This window comes from Crinia signifera, chromosome 1, assembly GCF_055691185.1.
Source record: "Crinia signifera chromosome 1, ASM5569118v1, whole genome shotgun sequence".
Classification (NCBI taxonomy): Eukaryota; Metazoa; Chordata; class Amphibia; order Anura; family Myobatrachidae; genus Crinia; species Crinia signifera.
In genome coordinates, this window is record NC_139217.1 from 3,798,387 (window position 1) to 3,821,381 (window position 22,995).

At 48.6% G+C, this 22,995-nt stretch overlaps 1 protein-coding gene across 13 annotated transcripts in view; it reads right to left on the reverse strand.

The window, feature by feature from the left end:
• Positions 1–3,532: 3,532 nt before the first annotated feature.
• The window catches only part of LOC146057963 (N-acetyltransferase 8B-like), a 101,744-nt gene continuing 82,281 nt past the window's right edge, over positions 3,533–22,995 (reverse strand). For 7 of the 13 annotated variants that reach the window (XM_083170650.1, XM_083170740.1, XM_083170313.1 and 4 more), the window contains exon 2: positions 3,538–8,008. In XM_083170650.1, coding sequence (XP_083026776.1) covers positions 7,328–7,999 — 672 coding nt within the window. In that variant the 5' untranslated portion in view covers positions 8,000–8,008 and the 3' untranslated portion in view covers positions 3,538–7,327. Of the gene's footprint in view, positions 8,009–16,713; positions 16,819–22,995 lie in introns of those variants that run through there. The other 6 variants (XM_083170135.1, XM_083170055.1, XM_083170686.1 and 3 more) reach the window with 5 other exon arrangements.

Genomic DNA, 22,995 nt, shown 5'->3' on the forward strand with positions numbered 1-22,995 from the left:
CAGATACGATACCGGTACTAAGTGGAGTACCCCAGGGTTCGGATTTGGGGCCCATTCTGTTTAACATTTTTATTAACGATATTGGGATAGGGTTACTCAGCAATGTATCCATCTTTGCGGATGATACAAAACATAGCAAAGTCATCAAATCATCAGAAGACATCACCATGGTTCAAAATGATCTTGTTATTCTAGATGAGTGGGCAAAAAAATGGAAGATGAGGTTCAATGTAGATAAATGTAAGGTTATGCACCTTGGGAGATACAACCAGTGTGCAAGTTACAACCTTAGCGGAACTGGGTAATTCCATACTTGAAAAGGATCTAGGAGTCCAAATAGACAGCAAACTGGGATGTAGTGCCCATTGTAATGTAGCTACAAAAAAGGCCAACAAAATTCTGGCATGTATTAAGAGGGGAATGGAAACTAGGGACTCAAGGGTAATTATGCCACTATATAAAGCATTGGTGAGACCTCACCTCGAGTACGGAGTACAGTTCTGGGCCCCACACTATAAAAAGGACATCATAGAATTAGAAAAAGTCCAAAGGCGAGCAACAAAGCTTATTAGGGGAATGGAGAATTTAAGCTACGGGGAGAGATTAATCAATTTGGGACTATTTACATTAGAGAAGAGACGTTTAAGGGGGGACATGCTCAACATGTACAAGTATATCAAGGGCCAATATAAGGAACTGTCTGTCACACACCCTCTTTTCTACTAGAAAGGAATCTAGGACACGAGGGCATGAGTATAGATTAGATGAAAAAAGATTTCATTCAGCTAGTAGAAAGAATTTCTTTACGGTCAGAACAGTCAAACTCTGGAACTCTCTTCCCAGAGAGGTGGTAACGGCTGGCTCATTAAATGCGTTCAAGGCAAAGTTGGACAAACATTTACTGGAGAAAAACATCCATGAGTATAAATAAGAAATATAATCTGTCTGTAAAATATCAGAACCTACCAAATCAGCAATGGATATCTATACCAGGTTGAACTAGATGGACGCAAGTCTTTTTTCAGCCTTACCTACTATGTAACCATGTAAGTAGTCCTGTCAACTGTAGTCAGAACTGGCTGTTTTAATGTAGTCTGACTCCTGTTTCAGATTGGCCACACATCTCATGTCACAGTGGTGTAACAACTGCACTGCAGCCCAAGGGGCTTGAGGGAGCAGTTGCTGGGGGGCCTGTGTCTGCCTGTCTCTATGGAAAATGTTCCCCCCAAATATGGCCACCACCTTGGAGGAAACAGATGCTAGAGCAGACCCCTTGCAATGATCATGTAAACCCCTGGCAACGAGCATTTTGGTAAAAATTACAATAAATATACTGTATGGGATGGACACCAGAATTTTTTTTGCCGGGGAGGGGGACCTAAAATTTATAGTTATGCCACTGTCATCTGACCTTAAGCCTCAGATATATAGAGCAATGCTTGTGCCGTGGCTGTCTTATAAAACGTCATCAAATCTTAAAAGTGGAAAGTACTGACCAGGGCTATTATTATTATTATAATTTTATTTATAAGGCGCCACAAGTGTTTTGCAGCGATGTACAAAGGAACAGTACAGGGAGACAAACTTAACATTACAGTAAATGAATAACAAAATAGAGTGCAGGTTATGTCAGAGAATACTGCTCACCTTGCCTGGCCAGGGCCATGTAAGAGAAGGCTGCCCACCTTGTCTGGCCATGGTCATGTAAGAGAAGGCTGCTCATCTTGTCTGGCCAGGGCCATGTAAGAGAAAGCTGTCCACCTTGTCTGGCCACGGCCATGTAAGAGAAGGCTGCCCACCTTGTCTGGCTATGGTCATGTCAGAGAAGGCTGCCCACCTTGTCTGGCCAATGCCATGTAAGAGAAGGCTTCCCACCTTGTCTGGCCAGGGCTATGTAAGAGAAGACTGCCCACCTTGTCTGGCCAGGGCCATGTAAGAGAAGGCTGCCCACCTTGTCTGGCCAGGGCCATGTAAGAGAAGGCTGCCCACCTTGTCTGGCTATGGTCATGTCAGAGAAGGCTGCCCACCTTGTCTGGCCAATGCCATGTAAGAGAAGGCTGCCCACCTTGTCTGGCCAGGGCCATGTAAGAGAAGACTGCCCACCTTGTCTGGCCAGGGCCATGTAAGAGAAGGCTGCCCACCTTGTCTGGCCAGGGCCATGTAAGAGAAGGCTGCCCACCTTGTCTGGCCATGGTCATGTCAGAGAAGGCTGCCCACCTTGTCTGGCCATGGTCATGTAAGAGAAGACTGCCCACCTTGTCTGGCCATGGTCATGTCAGAGAAGGCTGCCCACCTTGTCTGGCCATGGTCATGTCAGAGAAGGCTGCCCACCTTGTCTGGCCAGGGCCATGTAAGAGAAGGCTGCCCACCTTGTCTGGCCAGGGCCATGTAAGAGAAGGCTGCTCATCTTGTCTGGCGAGGGCCATGTAAGAGAAAGCTGTCCACCTTGTCTGGCCATGGCCATGTAAGAGAAGGCTGCCCACCTTGTCTGGCCATGGTCATGTAAGAGAAAGCTGCCCACCTTGTCTGGCCATGGTCATGTAAGAGAAGGCTGCCCACCTTGTCTGGCCAGGGCCATGTAAGAGAAGACTGCCCACCTTGTCTGGCCAGGGCCATGTAAGAGAAGGCTGCCCACCTTGTCTGGCCAGGGCCATGTAAGAGAAGGCTGCCCACCTTGTCTGGCCAGGGCCATGTAAGAGAAGGCTGCCCACCTTGTCTGGCCAGGGCCATGTAAGAGAAGGCTGCTCATCTTGTCTGGCCAGGGCCATGTAAGAGAAAGCTGCCCACCTTGTCTGGCCATGGTCATGTAAGAGAAGGCTGCCCACCTTGTCTGGCCATGGTCATGTAAGAGAAAGCTGCTCACCTTGTCTGGCCATGGTCATGTAAGAGAAAGCTGCTCACCTTGTCTGGCCATGGTCATGTAAGAGAAGGCTGCCCACCTTGTCTGGCCAGGGCCATGTAAGAGAAGGCTGCCCACCTTGTCTGGCCAGGGCCATGTAAGAGAAGGCTGCCCACCTTGTCTGGCCAGGGCCATGTAAGAGAAGGCTGCTCATCTTGTCTGGCCAGGGTCATGTAAGAGAAGGCTGCTCACCTTGTCTGGCCATGGTCATGTAAGAGAAAGCTGCCCACCTTGTCTGGCCATGGTCATGTAAGAGAAGACTGCCCACCTTGTCTGGCCAGGGCCATGTAAGAGAAGGCTGCTCACCTTGTCTGGCCATGGTCATGTAAGAGAAAGCTGCCCACCTTGTCTGGCCATGGTCATGTAAGAGAAGGCTGCCCACCTTGTCTGGCCAGGGCCATGTAAGAGAAGGCTGCTCATCTTGTCTGGCCAGGGCCATGTAAGAGAAGGCTGCTCATCTTGTCTGGCCAGGGCCATGTAAGAGAAGGCTGCCACCTTGTCTGGCCAGGGTCATGTAAGAGAAAGCTGCCCACCTTGTCTGGCCATGGTCATGTAAGAGAAGACTGCCCACCTTGTCTGGCCAGGGCCATGTAAGGGAAGGCTGCCCACCTTGTCTGGCCAGGGCCATGTAAGGGAAGGCTGCCCACCTTGTCTGGCCAGGGTCGTGTAAGAGAAAGCTGCCCACCTTGTCTGGCCATGGTCATGTAAGAGAAGGCTGCCCACCTTGTCTGGCAATGGTCATGTTAGAGAAGACTGCCCACATTGTCTGGCCATTGTCATGTAAGACACGGATTGGGATTGGGGGACCGTCGCACAAGACAATAAGAGTTTGATTTGTTACATATTTACACGGCCCCCTGCTAGGTAAGAGGTTGAGATATCGGTGAGGATGCTGGGGTGTGCTACCATGGATGAAAGGTAAGTAGTATCAAGTAGGAGAGGGTATGGCTGTGGTGCACCAAGAGAGAAAAATGAAACAACACTTTATAATATACCTTTTAATTTGTTTGAATTAAAAGCTGCGAAATATGACAAACTACATAAAACATGAAACACAAACAGTGAATACAGCGCACGTGCGGGGTCACCATGTGTCATACTCCTTATATACATTTTGATTTAATTGATCAGTATGAGCCTCTATATTTCCATCCCTTAATAATTGTCGCTATATAACCTATTCCATATATGGGAGGAGAGATGTGTACTCATTCAGTCTGTTATATAGGATTACTTTATTACATACAAACACACACCACTTTTACAACCGCATACTCACCGATCCATGATCCAGCGCTGGTCTCCCTTCTGCTGCAGAGCCGGCTACCCCCGCACTGACGGCGGGGACAACCGGCTTTCTCCGATGCAGCTAACAGCTTCTGTCGCGTTGTCTCAGCGCGACACAGGCTGAGAGCGTGATTGGGCGATGCGTCTCCATGGAGACGCATAGCTCAGTCCTGATTGGCTGAGCTATGCGTCTCCATGGAGACACATAAGCCGAAGACGCTCTCAGCCTCTGTTGCGCTGGGACAACGCGACAGAAGCTGTTAGCTGCATCGGAGACAGCCGGTTCAGCCCGCTGATAGTGCGGGCTGACCGGCTCTGCTGCAGAAGGGAGACCAGCGCTGGATCCTGGATCGGTAAGTATGTGGTTGTAAAAGTGAGGTGTGTGTGTATGTAATAAAGTTTTACTTTCCTGTGTGTGTGCTTTATTTTAACATTATTTTTACAGGTGGACTACAAGTCCCAGCGGGCCCACTCCTCCAGGTTCCCCGTCCAAGGCTGACCAGCCACGGTGCTCATGGTACGGCAGGGGGACCTTGTGTAAAAAGTGTCCCCCGGCTGTGGCATGACACTGAGGGCTGTTGGAGCCCGGTGCTGGTTTCAAAATACGGGGGACCCCTACGCTTTTTGTCCCCCGTATTTTTGGAACCAGGTCCGGCTCAATGAGCCCGGGGCTGGTTATGTACAGGAGGGGGGACCTCACGCCGTTTTTTTCTTTGTTGTTGTTTTTTATCACAAAATCGCACATTTCGCAAAAAACGCACCTTTTCATGACTAAAAAAAAATCGCACTTTTCATCCCGAAAATCGCCCTATATCGCACTTTCTTGCACTTTTCATGCCGGAATGCACACCTCATTAAATATGCGAATTCGAAAAATGCGATTTTAAAAAATGGCGATATAGGGCGATTTGAGCAAAAATCGCATTTTGCTAAAAACGGTAAACCCACTAAATCTCGCCCTCAGTGTCTGTCCGCAGTCTTATTATTCCTCCATTTGATTTTCTCCTTTCACATAAAAAAGACATAATAATGCCACTTTATAGGTCATTGGTACGGCCTCATCTGGAATACTGTGTTCAGTTCTGGAGGCCGGACCCGCCCCTTTTCATGACATCGCGCCCTGGGCACGCCCCTTTGGTGATGTCAGCGGCCTGGGACCGCCCACAAGTGTGGCATCGGCGGGCCTGGAGCCCTGCCAGCCCAAAAACCTAGAATTAACACTATGAAGGTATGCACTGCCTGATGTAGATAGCTGTTAGAAATAGGTAACCCGCTGCTGCAAATCACTGCGGGCTCACACACTGGGATCTGTGATACAATCAGCTTAGTAGTCATAGACCGGGGTGTCCATAGAGATCGTAGCCCGTCCAGCGGCTGAATGAGCACAGTCTTATACACAGTATACATTAGATTCCTTAAAAGGACTGACAAACATTGTTAATGCATATTCCTGAATATTAGGGAGATTAATACCTCCTAAGGATAAGGGTTGTTGCAGCTTAATGTTCGCATATTTCCAGGTCAGAAGCTATATTACCAAGCTGCTATCCACTTTGCCAAAGACTGAATTTACTAATACCTTTAATAACCTGATAATATCAAGTGAGGGCAGGTCAATATCAACCTCATTACTGTATGATCTTCTTAGAAAGAAAATAGACCTCACGGTGAACACCACGGGGCTATCTAAATGGCAGGACACATCTCCGGGTCTTGGTACTATGGATGTGATTAGACTTACAGTTAGGCTTAATAAGCAGATGGTTTCTGCATCTTATGCAGAAATGCAATACAAAATTCTCCACAGGGCGTATTATACCCCTAAACTCAGATATATAACTGGAATATCGGACAATTCTAACTGCTTTAAATGTGCCGCATCGGATGCAGAGATTACACACTGTCTCTGGTCTTGTAGGGTGGTACAAGTCTTTTGGAATGATGTGCAGACCTACATTACGAATACCCTGCTCATTACGTTTAAAATGAACATGCCCTGGGCCCTGTGGAACTACTATGCCTCACCACTTGTCCCCAAACTCACTGCAGGCACACGACTCCTACTAGCTAGAATTGCCACAGAAGCAAAAAAAAACATTCTTTCAAGATGGATCCATGCTGAGAATATTTCGTTCACTCTATTTATGCCCAGGTTGATTTATATGTTTCAAATGGATTGGGCTGAATGTATGATAGACGTAGAGACCAGGGCCCAATTTTTTTTTATATATATGGCTACCCTACATAGTCACACTACCGACTGCTGAAAAAGACACTATAAGAAAAATTGTTCATTGGTCAACTTGGTATAACACGTCTATTTTAGAGGCAGGCAATCCCCCCTTCTAGAGGTTTGCCATGGATACTAAATTGGCTACCACATCACTCTTTTTACAACAAGACCAGTACTCAGATGAACGACATTTCTATACTTTTTAAACACATGTAATTGTGCAATGTACCTGTGTTCCTAATGTTAATTTTGCTGACTGTATACGAAACACAAGCAATGCAATGTTTGTTGTACTTCTTTTCCTTGCAAGACCAATAAAGAAATAATTAAAAAAAAAGGACTGACAAACAACACAGATTTTGTATGAGGCGGCACATGGAAGACACCCGCACGGCTAGTGGTTCCGGCATACACTTAGAAGATCTTCGAAGCGTACGCTGGCACCATAGGGTAGTGGATAAGTGGAATAGCCTCCCATCAGAGGTGGTAGAGGCTCAGGCAGTAGAACAATGTAAACATGCTTGGGATAGGCATATGAATATCCTTACACAGAAATAAGGATTAAAAAGGGTTGAGTTTACCTGAAGGATAAAGAAGGGGCAGACGAGATGGGCGAAATGGTTCTTATCTGCCGTCACATTCTATGTTTCTAGTGTGTATAAGGCTGCTCATTTAGCCGCTGGACGGGGCTCCGATCACTATGGACACCCCGGTCTGTGACTACTAAGCTGATTGTATCACGCATCCCCGGGTGCAATGTTTACAGAACACATAGAAATGACCACGGATGTCTTTTCATTCACCTTTATGAAATGAGCATCATCAGCTCTGTGGGTTCTGCAGTGCACGGAAATCAGATTTAGTAATGTTACAATGTACATAACTATCAGCAGCTGGAATGTGCTTCTTCAGTCCTGTTTCGGAATATCATACTGGAAGTTAACATCAACTAAATAAATAAGATTTGCAAAGTAGTTGAATGTGACGAATTTTCCAGTTGTCCTGAAACCCAACTTCTCATACAGCTTCCAAGAACTGATCTGACAATCTGACGTGTCTAGAGTCAGAGCCTCGAAGCCTTTCTTCCGGGCAAAGTCAATGACTGTCCTGCACAAGGCTTTAGCAATTCCTTTGCCTCTGTGTCTTTTCCGTACTGATAACCTCCTGAGCTCCATAAGTTTTTTATCACCGGTGTGACAGAAGGGAGCAGCCGCCACCATTCCCACCACCTCCCCGGCTGACTCTGCCACCCAGAAACAGCGGTCATCCCTCTGACCGTAATATTCCCGGATGTCCAGCAGGTCCTTCTTCAGACATTCATGGATGTAGGAAGTGAAAATATGTTTGTTCATGAACCAGAGGGTGACTAAGGTGATGGTTACCAGTAACAGAGAGGTTACACAAGATCCAGTGGTCAGTAAAGGAACCAAGAAGACCCCCGTGAGGAGAAACCAAATGCGTGGAAGGCGTAGTGTATGGCGGAAGGCAGCACCTGTGTGTCCTAAGATTCCACTTGCAAATATATCTCTCACAATATGGTAATCTTGGTCCCGGTAGGTCCGGATGAAGAAATCTGCCATGTTCTTCTCCTGTAAGACAAGAAACATAAAAACTGATTTACTATGGCACAGGATTTCCAAGGCTGTTTTATATGTAAAAGTCAGTTATGGAGTGATAATAATGTCGAATATTAGTTAGTGTTGGATCCGATACCTTGGATGGGACTCATACTGCCAATACCTGGACAGCTGCACAACAACCGTGGCCTGATGTACAGGGAGGACTTACTGGATTTATGCAATGCTCCTCCCACTGTATATGTGATGTCATAATGGGCCTTATTTTGGTTCATTCTTTCTGACAAAATCCTTCTTAGATGGACAAAACCATGTGCACTGCAGGGGGGGCAGATGTAACATGTGCAGAGAGAATTAGATTTGGGTGAGTAATTTTGTTTCTGTGCAGGGAAAATACTGGCAATAAAATAGATATAACCAAGCGCAGGGCACTAGTGACGGTCCCAGCTTCCGTTTATGAGGGATACTCAGCCCTCACAGAATCCAAAAAACATACACACCAAGTAAACGGCGCTAATGGACCACACTAATTAGTAATCAAAAAGATATAAATTTATTAAAAAATTATATATAATATACACAACAATACAATTTAAACAATACCACCGGCCGGTAGAGCTATTAAAAATGTGCACAATGATTTCTGGCCATAAAAAAGACAAGAAAGAAAGCTTCTCTCATTAGGCTGTGGTGTGTGACTTAGAATCAATGTTCCATTGCCATTATATCTAGGGTTGCCTAATTAGGCTGCAGCATACAATAAATCTGAGGCTTGGTTATTTTGAATCCTCTCAATAATTAGACAGTCCCAGAGAACTTTTATTTATTTATTTATTTGCAGTTTCTTATATAGCGCAGCAGATTCCGTTGCGCTTTACAATAGTAAACAGTGATAAAACAAACTGGGTAACAACAGACAGACATGGAGGTAGGAGGGCCCTGCTGCAAGCTTACAATCTATAAGAACTTTTGAGACACATTGATAAGCGTAGATGTTAACTGCAAGCGTATTAGTCAGTCACACAATAAGGCTCAATGCAGAACGGCCTTTAGAATTGCTCCATATAAAAAACTGCAGGTGCTCATTCATTCAAGCAAAGCAGCGTATTTGAGTAAAAAGTAATATGATACTTAGGCTTTTCAGCGAGTGCAGCACTTTGTTGCCCACTAGTGGGTGAGGGTTCGTTGGCCTGAAGTGGGTCCCCAGCTGCTGGTCTTCCCGATTTTGCAGCTCCTTTCTGGGACTCACAGCTCCGGCAGGTATCTCCCCAGCTCACGTGGTTTTAGCTTGTTTGCGGAAGTAACAGTGACGCTCGATGACGCGTTTCCCCGCCTTCTGGTCAGCGGCTTCATCATAACCAAGCCTCAGATTTATTGTATGCTGCAGCCTAATTAGGCAACCCTAGATATAATGGCAATGGAACATTGATTCTAAGTCACACACCACAGCCTAATGAGAGAAGGGAAAATACTGACTGCTTTATTTTTACACTGCAATATAGATCTCACTTTGAAGTAAAACCCCACCCAAATCTAACTCTCTCTGCACAAGTAACACCTGCCCCACCTGCAGTGCACATGGTTTTGCCCATCTAAGAAGGATTTTGTCAGAAAGAATGAACCAAAATAAGGCCCAATGTTACATCACTAGGGGGTTCCTGTCTAGTGTGTCAATCCCATGTACTGGGAAGATTGTGTGCAGTTCTTTCTGAGGATGGCTGTAAGGGGAGGGGCCCTAGTCCGCACGCCCTATGTAATGCCCTGCTGAGACTTGTAGTGACAGAGATAGGTGCTAGACTCAGAGGCGGAACTAGCGAGTTGTGGGCCCAGGTGAAAAATATGATTTGCCCCCCACCCCTCCCCAAACACACACCCACGCAAAAAACATAGTATTTATATTTCACATATGTATTTGTGTGGAGTTCACAGCAGCAGCTGCACTCCCCCCCCTGTCTGGTATATTTAAAGCTGCTTCTGCAGCCCCCCCTATTTTTATCTATGTTAATTTTTGTGCCCCTGAAATATTTTTAGATCATTTTTGTGCCCCATTATATTTTATTTTTGTGCCCCCTCTTATATTTTTAGGTTATTTTTGTGCCCCCTCTTATATTTTTAGGTTATTTTTGCTTCCCCCGTTATAATGTTAGCTTATATTTGCGATCCTCCCCCGGTATATTTTTAACTGATTCTGGGGCCCCCCAGCCCCTTAAATTATCTTATTCCACCCCTTATTGGTGCGTTCTCGAGTCGCTCCTCCTCGAGCTCAGCCTCGGAGAAGACAGGAATCACTTCCTCTCTGACTCCAAGTCTCAGAACAGCGACAGGCAGCCTTGCGATGATCTGCCTGTTGCGATGTGATCTGAAGGAGACCAGTCCCTAGCCAGAATGGTTGTAGGCATGGCCATAATTGCATTTGCCATCGATGACAAACTATGCAATGGATGACTATCAATGTTTTTACATATCGACAGTCATCCGTTTGTTTTGAGTGATTGGTCTCTGGACCAATTAAAACTAGAGATAAGTGGTTCGGATTCCACGGAATCCAAATCGCTCCGAACATGCCTGGCCCGAGAGCCGCGCTCGTGAGTTTCTGGCTTTGTTCAGAAACCCAAACGCGGAATCTGGCGTTGGATTCTCACGAGATGCCGAGTCTATAAAAGATCTGCATCCCAAAAATTCAGCACCATTTCACCCTCACGCTTCCACCTGCGCACAGCTCTGCTTGTGCCCGGCGGTAGAACTTGTGCTGCGTGCAGGCAGAGCGTGGGGTGGAATCATCAATCACTTGTCATTGTGGAATCATCAAACACTTGTCATCATTGTCAGTCTGTCACAGCAATTCAGTTATACCCCTTTTACACCGCCGAAAAATCCGGGTCAGCGGCGGGTCAGACCCGGATCCTCGGCGGTGTAAATGGGGGGTATCCGTGTCCATTTACACGGGTCCTCTACCCAGGTCCTGACCTGGGTAGAACCCGGATGGGACCCGTGTAAATGGCGGTGTAAATGGTCCCGCTGCGGGTCCAGGCACCCGCAGCGGGTCCACAGCGTGCAGCGCTGGGGAAGCTGTCCCCAGGTGCTGCGGGAGGAGGGGGGTCCCTGCGGCTACTGAGGGGAGAGGGGGTACCTGTCAGCGGCCAGCCTGACACGGCGCTGCCACTGCTGTATCTCCCCCCGGCGGCCGGTCCTTGCAGCGGATGGACAGTCAGTGTCGGCGGTCCCTCTGGCGCAGGGGAAATAGTACTATTTCCCCTGCGCCAGAGGGACCGCCGACACTGACTGTCCATCCGTCGCAAGGACCGGCCGCCGGGGGGAGATACAGCAGCGGCAGCGCCGGCAATCATAGTGTCAGGCTGACAGGTACCCCCTCTCCCCTCAGCAGCCGCAGGGACCCCCCTCCTCCTCACAGCACCCGGGGACAGCTTCCCCCCTCTACCCCCACAGCACCCGGGGACAGCTTCCCCCCTCTACCCCACAGCACCCGGGGACAGCTTCCCCCCTCTACCCTCACAGCACCCGGGGACAGCTTCCCCCCTCTACCCCCTCCAAGCTATATAGATAGATCTATATAGATCCATATATATATATATATAGATCTATATATATATAGATCTATATATATATATATAGATCTATATATATATATATATATATATATATATATATATATATATATATATATATCAACAAGGAAAGGCAGGGCTGACCCAGGTTCAGTGTAAATGGTGCAGACCCAGGTCCGACCCAGGTCGAAGTGCTGTGTAAATGCAGTATAAAGCAGGGTCAGACCCTGGAAACTCCAGCGTTCAAAGACCAGGGTCGGACCAGGGTTTTTGGTGTAAAAGGGGTATTAGTGTGCAGAGGGGTGTTGTGCTGTGCAGACTCAGAAGGTTGTTGTGCAGTGCAGAGGAGTTTGTGGCAGTGCAGTCAGTGCAGGCTCAGCAGAGGGGGTTTGTGCAGTGCAGAGGGCAGTGGCGTAAGTTTGTCCCTGTTGCCCGGAGGTACCCCCCTCACAGACACAACCTTAAATTTTACATTATATATATATATTTTTTTTTTTCTGAAATGTATATGCTCTCTATATATATATATTTAGAGAGAGAGAGAGGTAGAGAGATAGAAAGAGAACACATATTTCAGAACTCCATTACAAAAGAGATATTGACAGTTTTCAATTAACTGATTTAAACTTGCAGGGGAGGAGAAGTGCCCCCTTGGGAGCAGGAGCCCGGCGGCAGATGCCTCCATTGCCTCCCAGAGTTCTGCCTGTGGCAGAGGGGTTTGTGTGCTGGGATATACAGTATATATATAGGTAGGTATCACCAACGTTTCTGGGCTATCTAGCCCCTTTATCAAGGTGCATAATTATATATAATTAAATATACTTAATTATATTGATTGTACTGGTCAGTGTAGTGATGTACAGTACACAGGCAGGCAGTCAGTCAGTGTAGTGGGGTACAGTAGTACACAGGCAGGCAGGCTGTCAGTGTAGTGGGGTACAGTAGTACACAGGCAGGCTGTCAGTCAGTGTAGTGGGGTACAGTAGTACACAGGCAGGCTGTCAGTCAGTGTAGTGGGGTACAGTAGTACACAGGCAGGCAGTCAGTCAGTGTAGTGGGGTACAGTAGTACACAGGCAGGCTGTCGGTCAGTGTAGTGGGGTACAGTAGTACACAGGCAGGCTGTCAGTCAGTGTAGTGGGGTACAGTAGTACACAGGCAGGCTGTCAGTCAGTGTAGTGGGGTACATTACACAGGCAGGCTGTCAGTCAGTGTAGTGGGGTACAGTAGTACACAGGCAGGCTGTCGGTCAGTGTAGTGAGGTACAGTAGTACACAGACAGGCTGTCATTCAGTGTAGTGGGGTACAGTAGTACACAGGCAGACTGTCAGTCAGTGTAGTGGGGTACAGTAGTACACAGGCAGGCTGTCAGTCAGTGTAGTGATGTACAGTACACAAGCAGGCTGTCAGTAAGTGTAGTGGGGTACAGTAGTACACAGGCAGGCTGTCGGTCAGTGTAGTGGGGTACAGTAGTACACAGGCAGGCTGTCAGTCAGTGTAGTGATGTACAGTACACAGGCAGGCTGTCATTCAGTGTAGTGGGGTACAGTAGTACACAGGCAGGCTGTCGGTCAGTGTAGTGGGGTACAGTAGTACACAGGCAGGCTGTCAGTCAGTGTAGTGATGTACAGTACACAGGCAGGCTGTCAGTCAGTGTAGTGGGGTACAGTAGTACACAGGCAGGCTGTCAGTCAGTGTAGTGGGGTACAGTAGTACACAGGCAGGCTGTCGGTCAGTGTAGTGAGGTACAGTAGTACACAGACAGGCTGTCATTCAGTGTAGTGGGGTACAGTAGTACACAGGCAGGCTGTCGGTCAGTGTAGTAAGGTACAGTAGTACACAGGCAGGCTGTCGGTCAGTGTAGTGGGGTACAGTAGTACACAGACAGGCTGTTAGTCAGTGTAGTGGGGTACAGTAGTACACAGGCAGGCTGTCAGTCAGTGTAGTGGGGTACAGTAGTACACAGGCAGGCTGTCAGTCAGTGTAGTGGGGTACAGTAATACACAGGCAGGCTGTCAGTCAGTGTAGTGGGGTACAGTAGTACACAGGCAGGCTGTCAGTCAGTGTAGTGGGGTACAGTAGTACACAGGCAGGCTGTCAGTCAGTGTAGTGGGGTACAGTAGTACACAGGCAGGCTGTCATTCAGTGTAGTGGGGTACAGTAGTACACAGGCAGGCTGTCGGTCAGTGTAGTGGGGTACAGTAGTACACAGGCAGGCTGTCGGTCAGTGTAGTGATGTACAGTACACAGGCAGGCTGTCATTTTTTTCATTGTGGTGTGTGGTCACTGTGGTGTGCTGCACTTCAATCCAATACACCATACATAATATATAGTACTGTCAGAAGCAGAACAAGTTCCGTGTGTGATTGTTCTGCCTCCACGGTCCACGCAGTGTTATCCAAGGCCATCCATAAAAAAAATACAGTATAATAAAAATAAATTTTGCTGTTCTTTATTTTTTTGCTGTGGAGAAAGAACAAGGGGGACTGCACAGCGCTCGGAGGGTGGAGACCCCTAGCGGCCCGCACTCCTTGGGGAAAAGTCTCGGTTCCCCTGTAGGTACAAAGGCAAAAATAGAAGGGTGGAGTGCTGGCGCTCAGGGGTTTTTTGTGGTTGGTTCGGTGTATTGTCAAATACTGGGAGCTAAAACTGTGGGCTGGGTGTTCTGCTGGTGGAAACTGGGAGCAATAACTGTGGGCTGGGTGTTCTGCTGGTGGAAACAGGGGGCAATAACTGTGGGCTGGGTGTTGGTGCTGAAACTGGGAGCAATAACTGTGGGCTGGGTGTTGAAGATGAGAGTGACGGGAAGGCGATCTTTGACTAGATGATTGCAAGCTGTCCCGCGGTGAGGCAATGCCTGTTGTCTCCCCGATGGGTGATGGTGTTAAGGTATCTAGATCCCTTCACGTCAATCCTGGGGTTGGTGTATGTACCTCTGAAGACAACGTAAAACGGTTCAGGGTATGCAAGTTGTGTGTTGAAACGGTGATAGTATCTTACCGTGAGATTCCGATGTATCGGTGGATGTCGATGGTGTGTGCCTTACCCAATCCTGATGCGTTGACACGGTTCCAGATTTTAGTGTGTCCGTGTAAAGGGTGGAAGGGGACTTATGGGGGTGCACGTATACAAATGAAAGAGGTGAGCTGGTGTATTTACAAGGTACATTTATTGTGACTATTTACAGATAGAGTAACAATAAAGTTAGCAATGATAAACTTACCAGTAGCAACTGGAATAAGGAAGCATATATTGAAAAAGAGCAGGTATTACCATGAGTAGTGTAGCCAACAGTTATTGCTCCCAGTTTCAACACCAACACCCAGCCCACAGTTATTGCCCCCTGTTTCCACCAGCAGAACACCCAGCCCACAGTTTTAGCTCCCAGTATTTGACAATACACCGAACCAACCACAAAAAAACCCTTAGCGCCAGCACTCCACCCTTCTATTTTTTATTTTTTTGCTGTATATAACTGCACCCCAATAGTATACACCACAAGTTACGTGTGCAATTGTTCTGCATCCAAGCAGCATTATACAAGCTGTGCATTAAAAATAATTAAATGTAAAAAATCCAAATCAATTTTTCTCGTCTTTCTTCATTCTTTGTGTGTACTGCACCCATAGTATACTGTCAGAAGGTGGGTGTGTGATTGTTCGGCCTCAAAGCAGCGTTATACAAGCTGCGCATTAAAAACAAATTAAATTAATTAAAGTTAAAAAATCCTAATAAATTTTTCTCTTCTTTATTCATTCTTTGTGTGTACTGCACCCCAATACACTATACTGATACTGTCAAAAGTTCCGTGTGTTGATAACCAGACAGCTTGCTGCAGACCCTGGCCTAAATTAAATGAAAACAACATTGTGAGCTGTAAAGTGGTCAAAATTGTCTGGAAAGGGCTGGAAATGAATGTTATTGAGGTTAATATTACTCTAGGGACAAAAAAAAACGCAAAAATGATGCGTTTTTTGGGCGTTTTTGACCATTTTTGGAAAAAATCAAAAGCCTTTCACCACTGTTTGACAAAGCCAAATACAAATCCCGGCGATGAACCCAAATACAAATCTTTGGCCCAGGCGCTCATATCTAATCAAAACATGGTGGCAGGGCTTTGCGGGTGTCGGAGGCAAAGCTATTCTCCGTGTCCTGGCCCCTTGGGGAAAAAAGAAAAATGGAACTATTCATTTAAGCTTGACATCGATGGTGGAAAACCATCTAGTTCTCCCCCATCAATTGCAAAACTATTCTATGATTTTAGATCATCGATGGTCCTTGGCCATTCCTAAATGGATGAAAACGTGCAGGGTGCTGCTGTCACTGCATCAATTCCATGTCAGACATGATGCAGACGCTGCCTAACAGCCAGGCCCAGACAGCCTCTTACCCCCACCACACGTGGCGCCTAACATGTAAAAAATAAATATTGGTCATGCTGGGCAGACATTGGCACCGGCCCCATTAACCCCTTGGTCCCCGGTGCACTGCACCATCTACACCGGCGGTAGTTCCGCCCCTGGCTATACCTTATATAGTGTGAGCAGCTCCTGGCAAACTCTGCTGGTCCCGCCTACTGTACATGTGATGTCACACTGGGGCAGGTCCTCAGCACTGGGATACTACCACAGTCTCCAGAGTCCAGGCGGCTGTAGTAGACAGTAGGGGTACTGCTTGGCTACAGGCTGCAGGGTACTGTTTCATGCACTCTGAGGGCAATGGGGTAGGTGGTGGTGTGCCCACAGAGACTCTGTGCTCGCTCAGACCTAGTTACGGCACTGGCAGCCACATCCACAGGACTGTCCGTTATAAGATGTTCACAGATGCTAATGATTATAATGTATAATACCAGCGTGGGTCAATGACAACAATGTCACGTATCTCAGCCGTAAGATTGTTCATGGCGTCCTGAACCAACCAAGTGACTGGTACCTATGGTGTGCAAAACATGGGCCAATTCACAGTCTTCAGATATAATAGATGGTCCCTCCATTATTCAGAGGCCGCAAATTTGCAGCGGGCAGTGTTAATGTAGATATTGCCCCGCTACAGTGAAATCCAGCCTTGTGATCGCTGTATGAATGGATGTGCACGGCTACAAACCTAATCGCAGCCAAATGTATATGCCAAAAACAAAGTGTATCAGGCTCACCGTCTCATGATTATTACACTGGGCACCAGGGCACTCATTGTAGCCAGAGACGTACAGCGGTGCGATGGATACAGGCGTTTCTGTCCTGGAGCTGACGTCACACACCTTCCCCTACTACAGGTATATCCGGCCGGTGCTGATGTCACACACCCTCCCCTAATACAGGTCATATTTCTTTATTTAGAACTTGCAACAGAAAGGCATAAACATTTCATACAGAAAAACAAGTACGTGCGATTATACATGAGCCCCTTTTCTTGAGTAAAAACATTGTCCATGAAAAGACCGTATAAAGTCCACCTACAACGGTCTTAGAATTTAAAAGAAAAGAAAAGCGGGCTTTTCACATGAATAATACACAATACATCAGCTGGAAACATAATGCATCATACAATATCACATAACACAACAAACTTATTTACATGCGGTATTTACAACTGCATGCAAGAGGAAATGATCTGGTGCTACAGGCATATGTAAAACCGCATATTTTGTGTAATGCACATCTAAGGGAGTGAAAGGATAGCAAAGCCAGAAGCCAGAGAGACTACCGTAAGTCAGCCGCCCACTCAAGGGGGCCGAAGATGGCGCCACAGCCTGGCCCATCTCCCGGCCTCCATCCGGCGTCTCTCCAGATCCCTCAATTTCCACACCTCGTGCAAAATGTCAGTAACCACCACCACACAGGGGAGGACTTTCTGCCTAATGGATACCTGACACCGTGCATTCCACGTGAAATATCTAACAACTATGCTGACTAAGAACAAAGTGGATAACTCAAACCGACCCGGACGCTTGAACGCCCCATAGGCCCACTCCGGGTAACTGAGCCCCGAAAGGCACGGGATTCCCAAGGCCCTGGAAACACCCTTGTAAACCTCCACATTGAAGGGACACCTGAGCAAGAAATGGTCCATAGTCTCCTCCTCCCCCAGACACTCCTCCCGTGGACAACCACGATCATCGGCATTTCTATGCTTCAGGTTTCCCCTCACGTAAAGCCTCCCGTGGAAGGAGAGCCAGGCAATGTCTTGATATTTCAGAGGGATCCTCCCGGAATTAACAAGGGCCAGCCCCTCTGATGACAAATTACCCGGGCAGTCCCTCAGTGACAGCTGTTCCCGGAAGTGGGACTGCAAAACCTTCTTCTCCAGCTCCCTTCTAGAAGAACCTTTGACTGTTCCCGCTTCCAGGCCCCACCGCCTTGTCACTTTCAAGACAGGAGCCACGTAGGCCGGGAGGTATCCACGGCGGACTCGCAGGCTTTTAACACACCCTCCCTCTAACCATGCGTTGAGGAAAGGAGACACCCAGACTCTGAAACCTTCTACCCATCGAGGAGGAGCCTCTAATTGGAGGCTTGACAGATGTAATTTAATAAAGGTCATCAAAAAGAATAGCACCGGGTTGACCATACCCAGGCCTCCTTCCCTCCTCGACCTGTAGGTGACAGTCCTCTTGATCAGATTTAGTTTGTTTCCCCAGAGCATCTGGAAAAACAAAGCATAAATCTTCGCCCATCTCGACTCTGGCAAAAGGCACACATAGCTGACGTACAAGAACACAGGGATCAGGTAAGTCTTGATCAGGTCCACCCTTTCCCTGAGAGACAGCTTCCACCTCTTCCAGCGCTCTACCTTCTGGCCGGCCTCTACCAGTCTGGAATCCCAATTTCGCGTGGCGTAATCGCCCGGGCCAAATTCGATGCCTAAAACTTTGATCACCTGGCTCGCCCGGGGGAGACCATCCGGAAGGTCAAATTCCTGGCCCTCCTCCCCCATCCAGAAAACCTCACTCTTGTCCTGATTGACCAGGGAACCCGACGCCAACGAGTATTCCTGGATGGCCGATACCACCGCATCCGCCTCCGATGGATCCGACAGGATGACGGTGACATCGTCCGCGTAGGCCACTGCCTCCAGCGAATGCTCCGGGCTCAGCTGGACTCCCCTCACAATGCCACCCTCCAGCCTTCTAATGAAGGGGTCGATGGCAAAAACATACAGGAGGGGGCTTAGAGGGCAGCCCTGCCGAACACCCGAATTCACTGAAAAGGTCGGACCTACCCAACCATTCACAAGAGGGAAGCTCTCGGCTTGCCTGTAGATTACCCGCAGCCAATTTACCACCCTCACTGGGAGGCCATACCTAGCCAGTAGAGCCCACAGGTATTCGTGGTTTACCCTGTCAAAAGCCTTTGCCTGATCCAACGCCAGCAGGTACTTTCCCCACTTCTCAGCCCTGCACCGCTCCACGGCCTCCCGGATGCCAAGGACAGCACTAAAAGTGCTCCTGCCTTTCACAGTGCAGTGCTGAGAAGGCGAAAGCAAAGACTCGGAAACTTCCATCAGTCTGTTAAAAAGCACCTTTGCCAGAATCTTCCTATCCGTATCGAGAAGGGCGATGGGGCGCCAGTTCTCAACACGGGACGGGTCCCTCCCTTTGGAGAGCAAGATAAGGGCGGACAATCTCATGGAAGGAGGGAGCAGGCCCTCACCCAGGCACTCATTAAACACTTCCACGAGACGAGGGGCCAAGAGGTCACAAAAACACTTAAAGAATTCGGAGGTTAACCCATCCGGACCTGGGGCCTTTTTCATAGACAAGGAGCCTATGGCCTTTTTGACCTCGTCCACCGTTATCTCCTCACCAAGGGAATCAAGAGCACTACCATGACTCTCGAGACCTGGCGTCTCCAAAAGAAACCGTTCCATCTTCTCTCTGATAGGCGGCTTCTCAGATAGAAGGTCGGAGTAGAAGGATTGCACAACTCCCAGGATGCCCTCCCGATCCTCGCGGAGGACACCCTGGCCATCATACAACCCTCTCACCTCCTTACAGTCAACCGAACTCCTGCAATTCTGGTAGGGATCAGGCGAGTGGTATTTCCCATAATCCCTCTCCAAAATCAAAGAAGCATATCGGTCGTACTGGTACTCCTTCATCTGAGCTTTCACCCGGGAGATTTCCCCACCATCACCCTGCTCAGAGATCAGGAAATCTAATTTCTTTCTCAAGGCACAGTAGACACGGTTCCTGACCAAGTTCTCTCTGGCTACGAGGTCGCGAAAAAAGCTGCGAGTCCTTTTTTTACATACCTCCCACCACTCAGACCTATTCCATCCCGCCTCCAAAAGTGACTCCTGAGATTGAAAGAAGTCCCTGAAAGACTGTCTAACCTCTTCCCTCTCAAGGAGTTTGGAGTTCAAGCGCCAAAGGCCCCGGCCTTTCTGAGGGGACTCTGAGGCGTTCAAGGACACACACAGACAAACGTGATCGGAGAACTCTACCGGCCTCAGCTTGGGAACCGAGGTTTTCGAGCTCTCCTTAACAAAAAACCTATCTATTCTACTCCTACAACTACCTCTATGATAGGTGAACCCCGTGAGGTCTGGGGAGTGTCGAACGTGCACATCCACCAGACCCGACTGTCTAATCATACTCACTAGAAAGAGGGAGTCGTAGCCCAGAGTAGCCCTTGACCCTCCCCTGTCTTTGGGCCTAATTATGGTGTTAAAATCACCGCCAAAGACTATCTGCCGGGCTACGAAGAGATACGGTTTTATCTCTCCGAAAAGACACTTCCTGTCCCACTTAGTCTGGGGCCCATAGATATTAATAAGCCTCAGGTCGTGCCCCTTCAGATTGACATCCAAAACCATACACCTGCCTACTTGTACCTCGATGACTCGCTGGATGGTAACTTCGGTGGTAAAAAGAATCCCCAGCCCTCCGTACGGCTCGGCAGCCAGAGACCAGAAGGACGGCCCACGTCTCCACTCGGTTTTTGCCTTGTGAATATCCGCGAGCCGCCTCAATCTGGTCTCCTGCAAAAAAACAAAATCTACATTTAAGGAATTGAAAAAATCATAAGCTAACTGCCGAGCACGCACGGACAAGATAGATGCCACATTGTGTGTGGCAAATCTTATGGGCTGGGGGGCCATCCTTCAGAGTCACCGAGCGTAGGGACCAGATCACTTCCTCTTCACACGCTTATCCTGAAGGTCGTCATTCGACCCCCACCTCTTAACACTGACCCCCGGGCCGACATCCTCCTCCTCCACAATCGGCAGGATATCATCTTCCACCACCTCTATTATCTCGACAACCTTCTTGACTTCCTCAAGAGCCCCCTTGTCAGGAACACCGCCCCCAGACACCTGAGCCAGCGATGCCCCCAGAGGTATACCCCGAGGAGTGTTGTCGACCACCACGGGAGGACCTGGGTCGACATGAGGACCGATGAGGTTAGAGCCACCGGGATCCGGATCAGGGACAGCGCCGGACAGGGGAGGCCCCGCGACGCCTACCTGGCCGTCACCCTGTCCCAGCTGAACCACTGGTCCCGTTACCTTCTGCTCCACCAGCACATCTTCCACCCCATCCGTCCTCAATTGAGGCGCCAAGTCCTCCACCGTGCATACTTTTTTCTGAACCCCAGAAGCGGTATTTTTCAGGAAGGACCTACACTTCAGGACAAAGGGCTCTACCCCCTCGTTTGCTTTCTCCTGGGCAAGGCTAGGCTGCTCATCCGCCTTTCTTTTCTTCCTCAACCTCTGCCTCTTTGGCCTCAGCACAAGACTGCCGTCCGCCTCCTTCACCACGTCCCCTTCCTCCTCTGCCTCCTCTTCGCTTGCCAGGGAGAAAAAGCTGTTTGACAGGCTAATCTGCTTGTCCGCCTTATCCTTCTTTTTCTTCCCCTTCCCTTTCCCCACCAGCTGAAAAGGGGCATCTTCCACTCCGCTCTTCCGAGCCACCACCTTATCAGACACACCAGAGGGTCCCTCCACTACCCTCTGCAACTGGGAGGTCAGAGCCGACAGGGGGCCAGGATTGGGCTGCTGGGGCCCCACGGAAAGGCCCGACTGGATCACGACTCCAGCCGACACCACCGACGGAGCCCCCACCAGCCCACCCTCCACCTCCACTGCCGCCCCCTCCATCTCCCTGTCTAAAGAGGTGTTGTGGAAAGCCATCGGGCAGCTAGAAAAGGCATGGCCATCATCCCCACACAAATTACAAACTATTTTGTCGCAATCTTTGGCCAAATGCCCGAGGCTATTACATCTCGAACACTTCTGGCTTGGACAGTCACGACTATAGTGGCGAAAGTCCCCACACCTGTGACACTCTCTGGGCTGACCGGGGTAAAAGCACTGCACCCTATCCTTGCCTATGAACGCAGCTGACGGTATGTGGCAACCTTCCCTTAAATTTGCATAGACCGCCCATGCCCCACCCCACACATCCCTAGCCCCTGGGACCTTCTCTAAAGGGGACAAAAGCTTCGCCCCATGCCTCTGCAGCCAGAAACAAATATCCGATGGGCTCAGGGACTCATTCCGAACGAGTACATTCACTTTAACTCTTTCTTGTCTGGTTATGGCATAGGCCTTAAATTTATTCCACCAGTCGTTATGCTTCACCTCCCCCCACTTGGACCAAAACTTCTGTAAGCCATAGTATGTCATGAAACTGATATCAAATTCAGGGGCGCCTACCGGGTGTATACATGCAAAGAAATCCTCTTTTTTAAAGCCCAGAAGAAAGAGCCTATCCAGAACATCAGCGGAGGTAGGGGTTAACCCTTCTGTTACCCATTTAAGCTGGACAGCATTCCTCCTCTTTGCCGGCTGTCCCCATGTAGGCTTGGGCCTGGCTGTCTCCACTCGCACCGGACCTGCAGACAGGATCCCAGCGTAAGAAACCACGGGCGGCACCACCACCGGCACTGCGGAGGATACCGATGCCGCAGGGGTCACAGGAGCCACTGAGGGCGCAGCGCGCACAGGAGACGCCACCCGTACCGCCGTACTGGGTCCACCGGCCCCCCCAGCCTTCCGCCTTTCACCTTCCCCTCTCTTTTGTTTTTCTTTAACAGCAACATCAGCACCCTCATTCACCACCCTAATTTTGTCCCCAAACACAGTCTCAACCGTTACCCCTTTAACCGAGGGCTGGCACTCCATCTCCTCTGGCTGCAATATTGGACCTGGCACACCACCCTCCTCCAATATTCTAATGCGGTCATACAGAGGGTTATCCTCTTCCAATCCCACTACCACCACATCCGAACTCTTGTTAGGGGGAAGTTCTGCACTCTCAGTCACCTCTTTCCCCTGCAGCTCAGCAATTTTTAATTTCAGTGCATCCTTCTCCTCATTTCTAATTTTTAGTTCTGCCTGCAATTCTTGGATCAACGCATTGAGCACCGGTCTTTTGGTGCTGAAGGCGTTGTTCCTCTCCTTCTTTTTGATTGTAATTTTGTTCAGCAGCCTA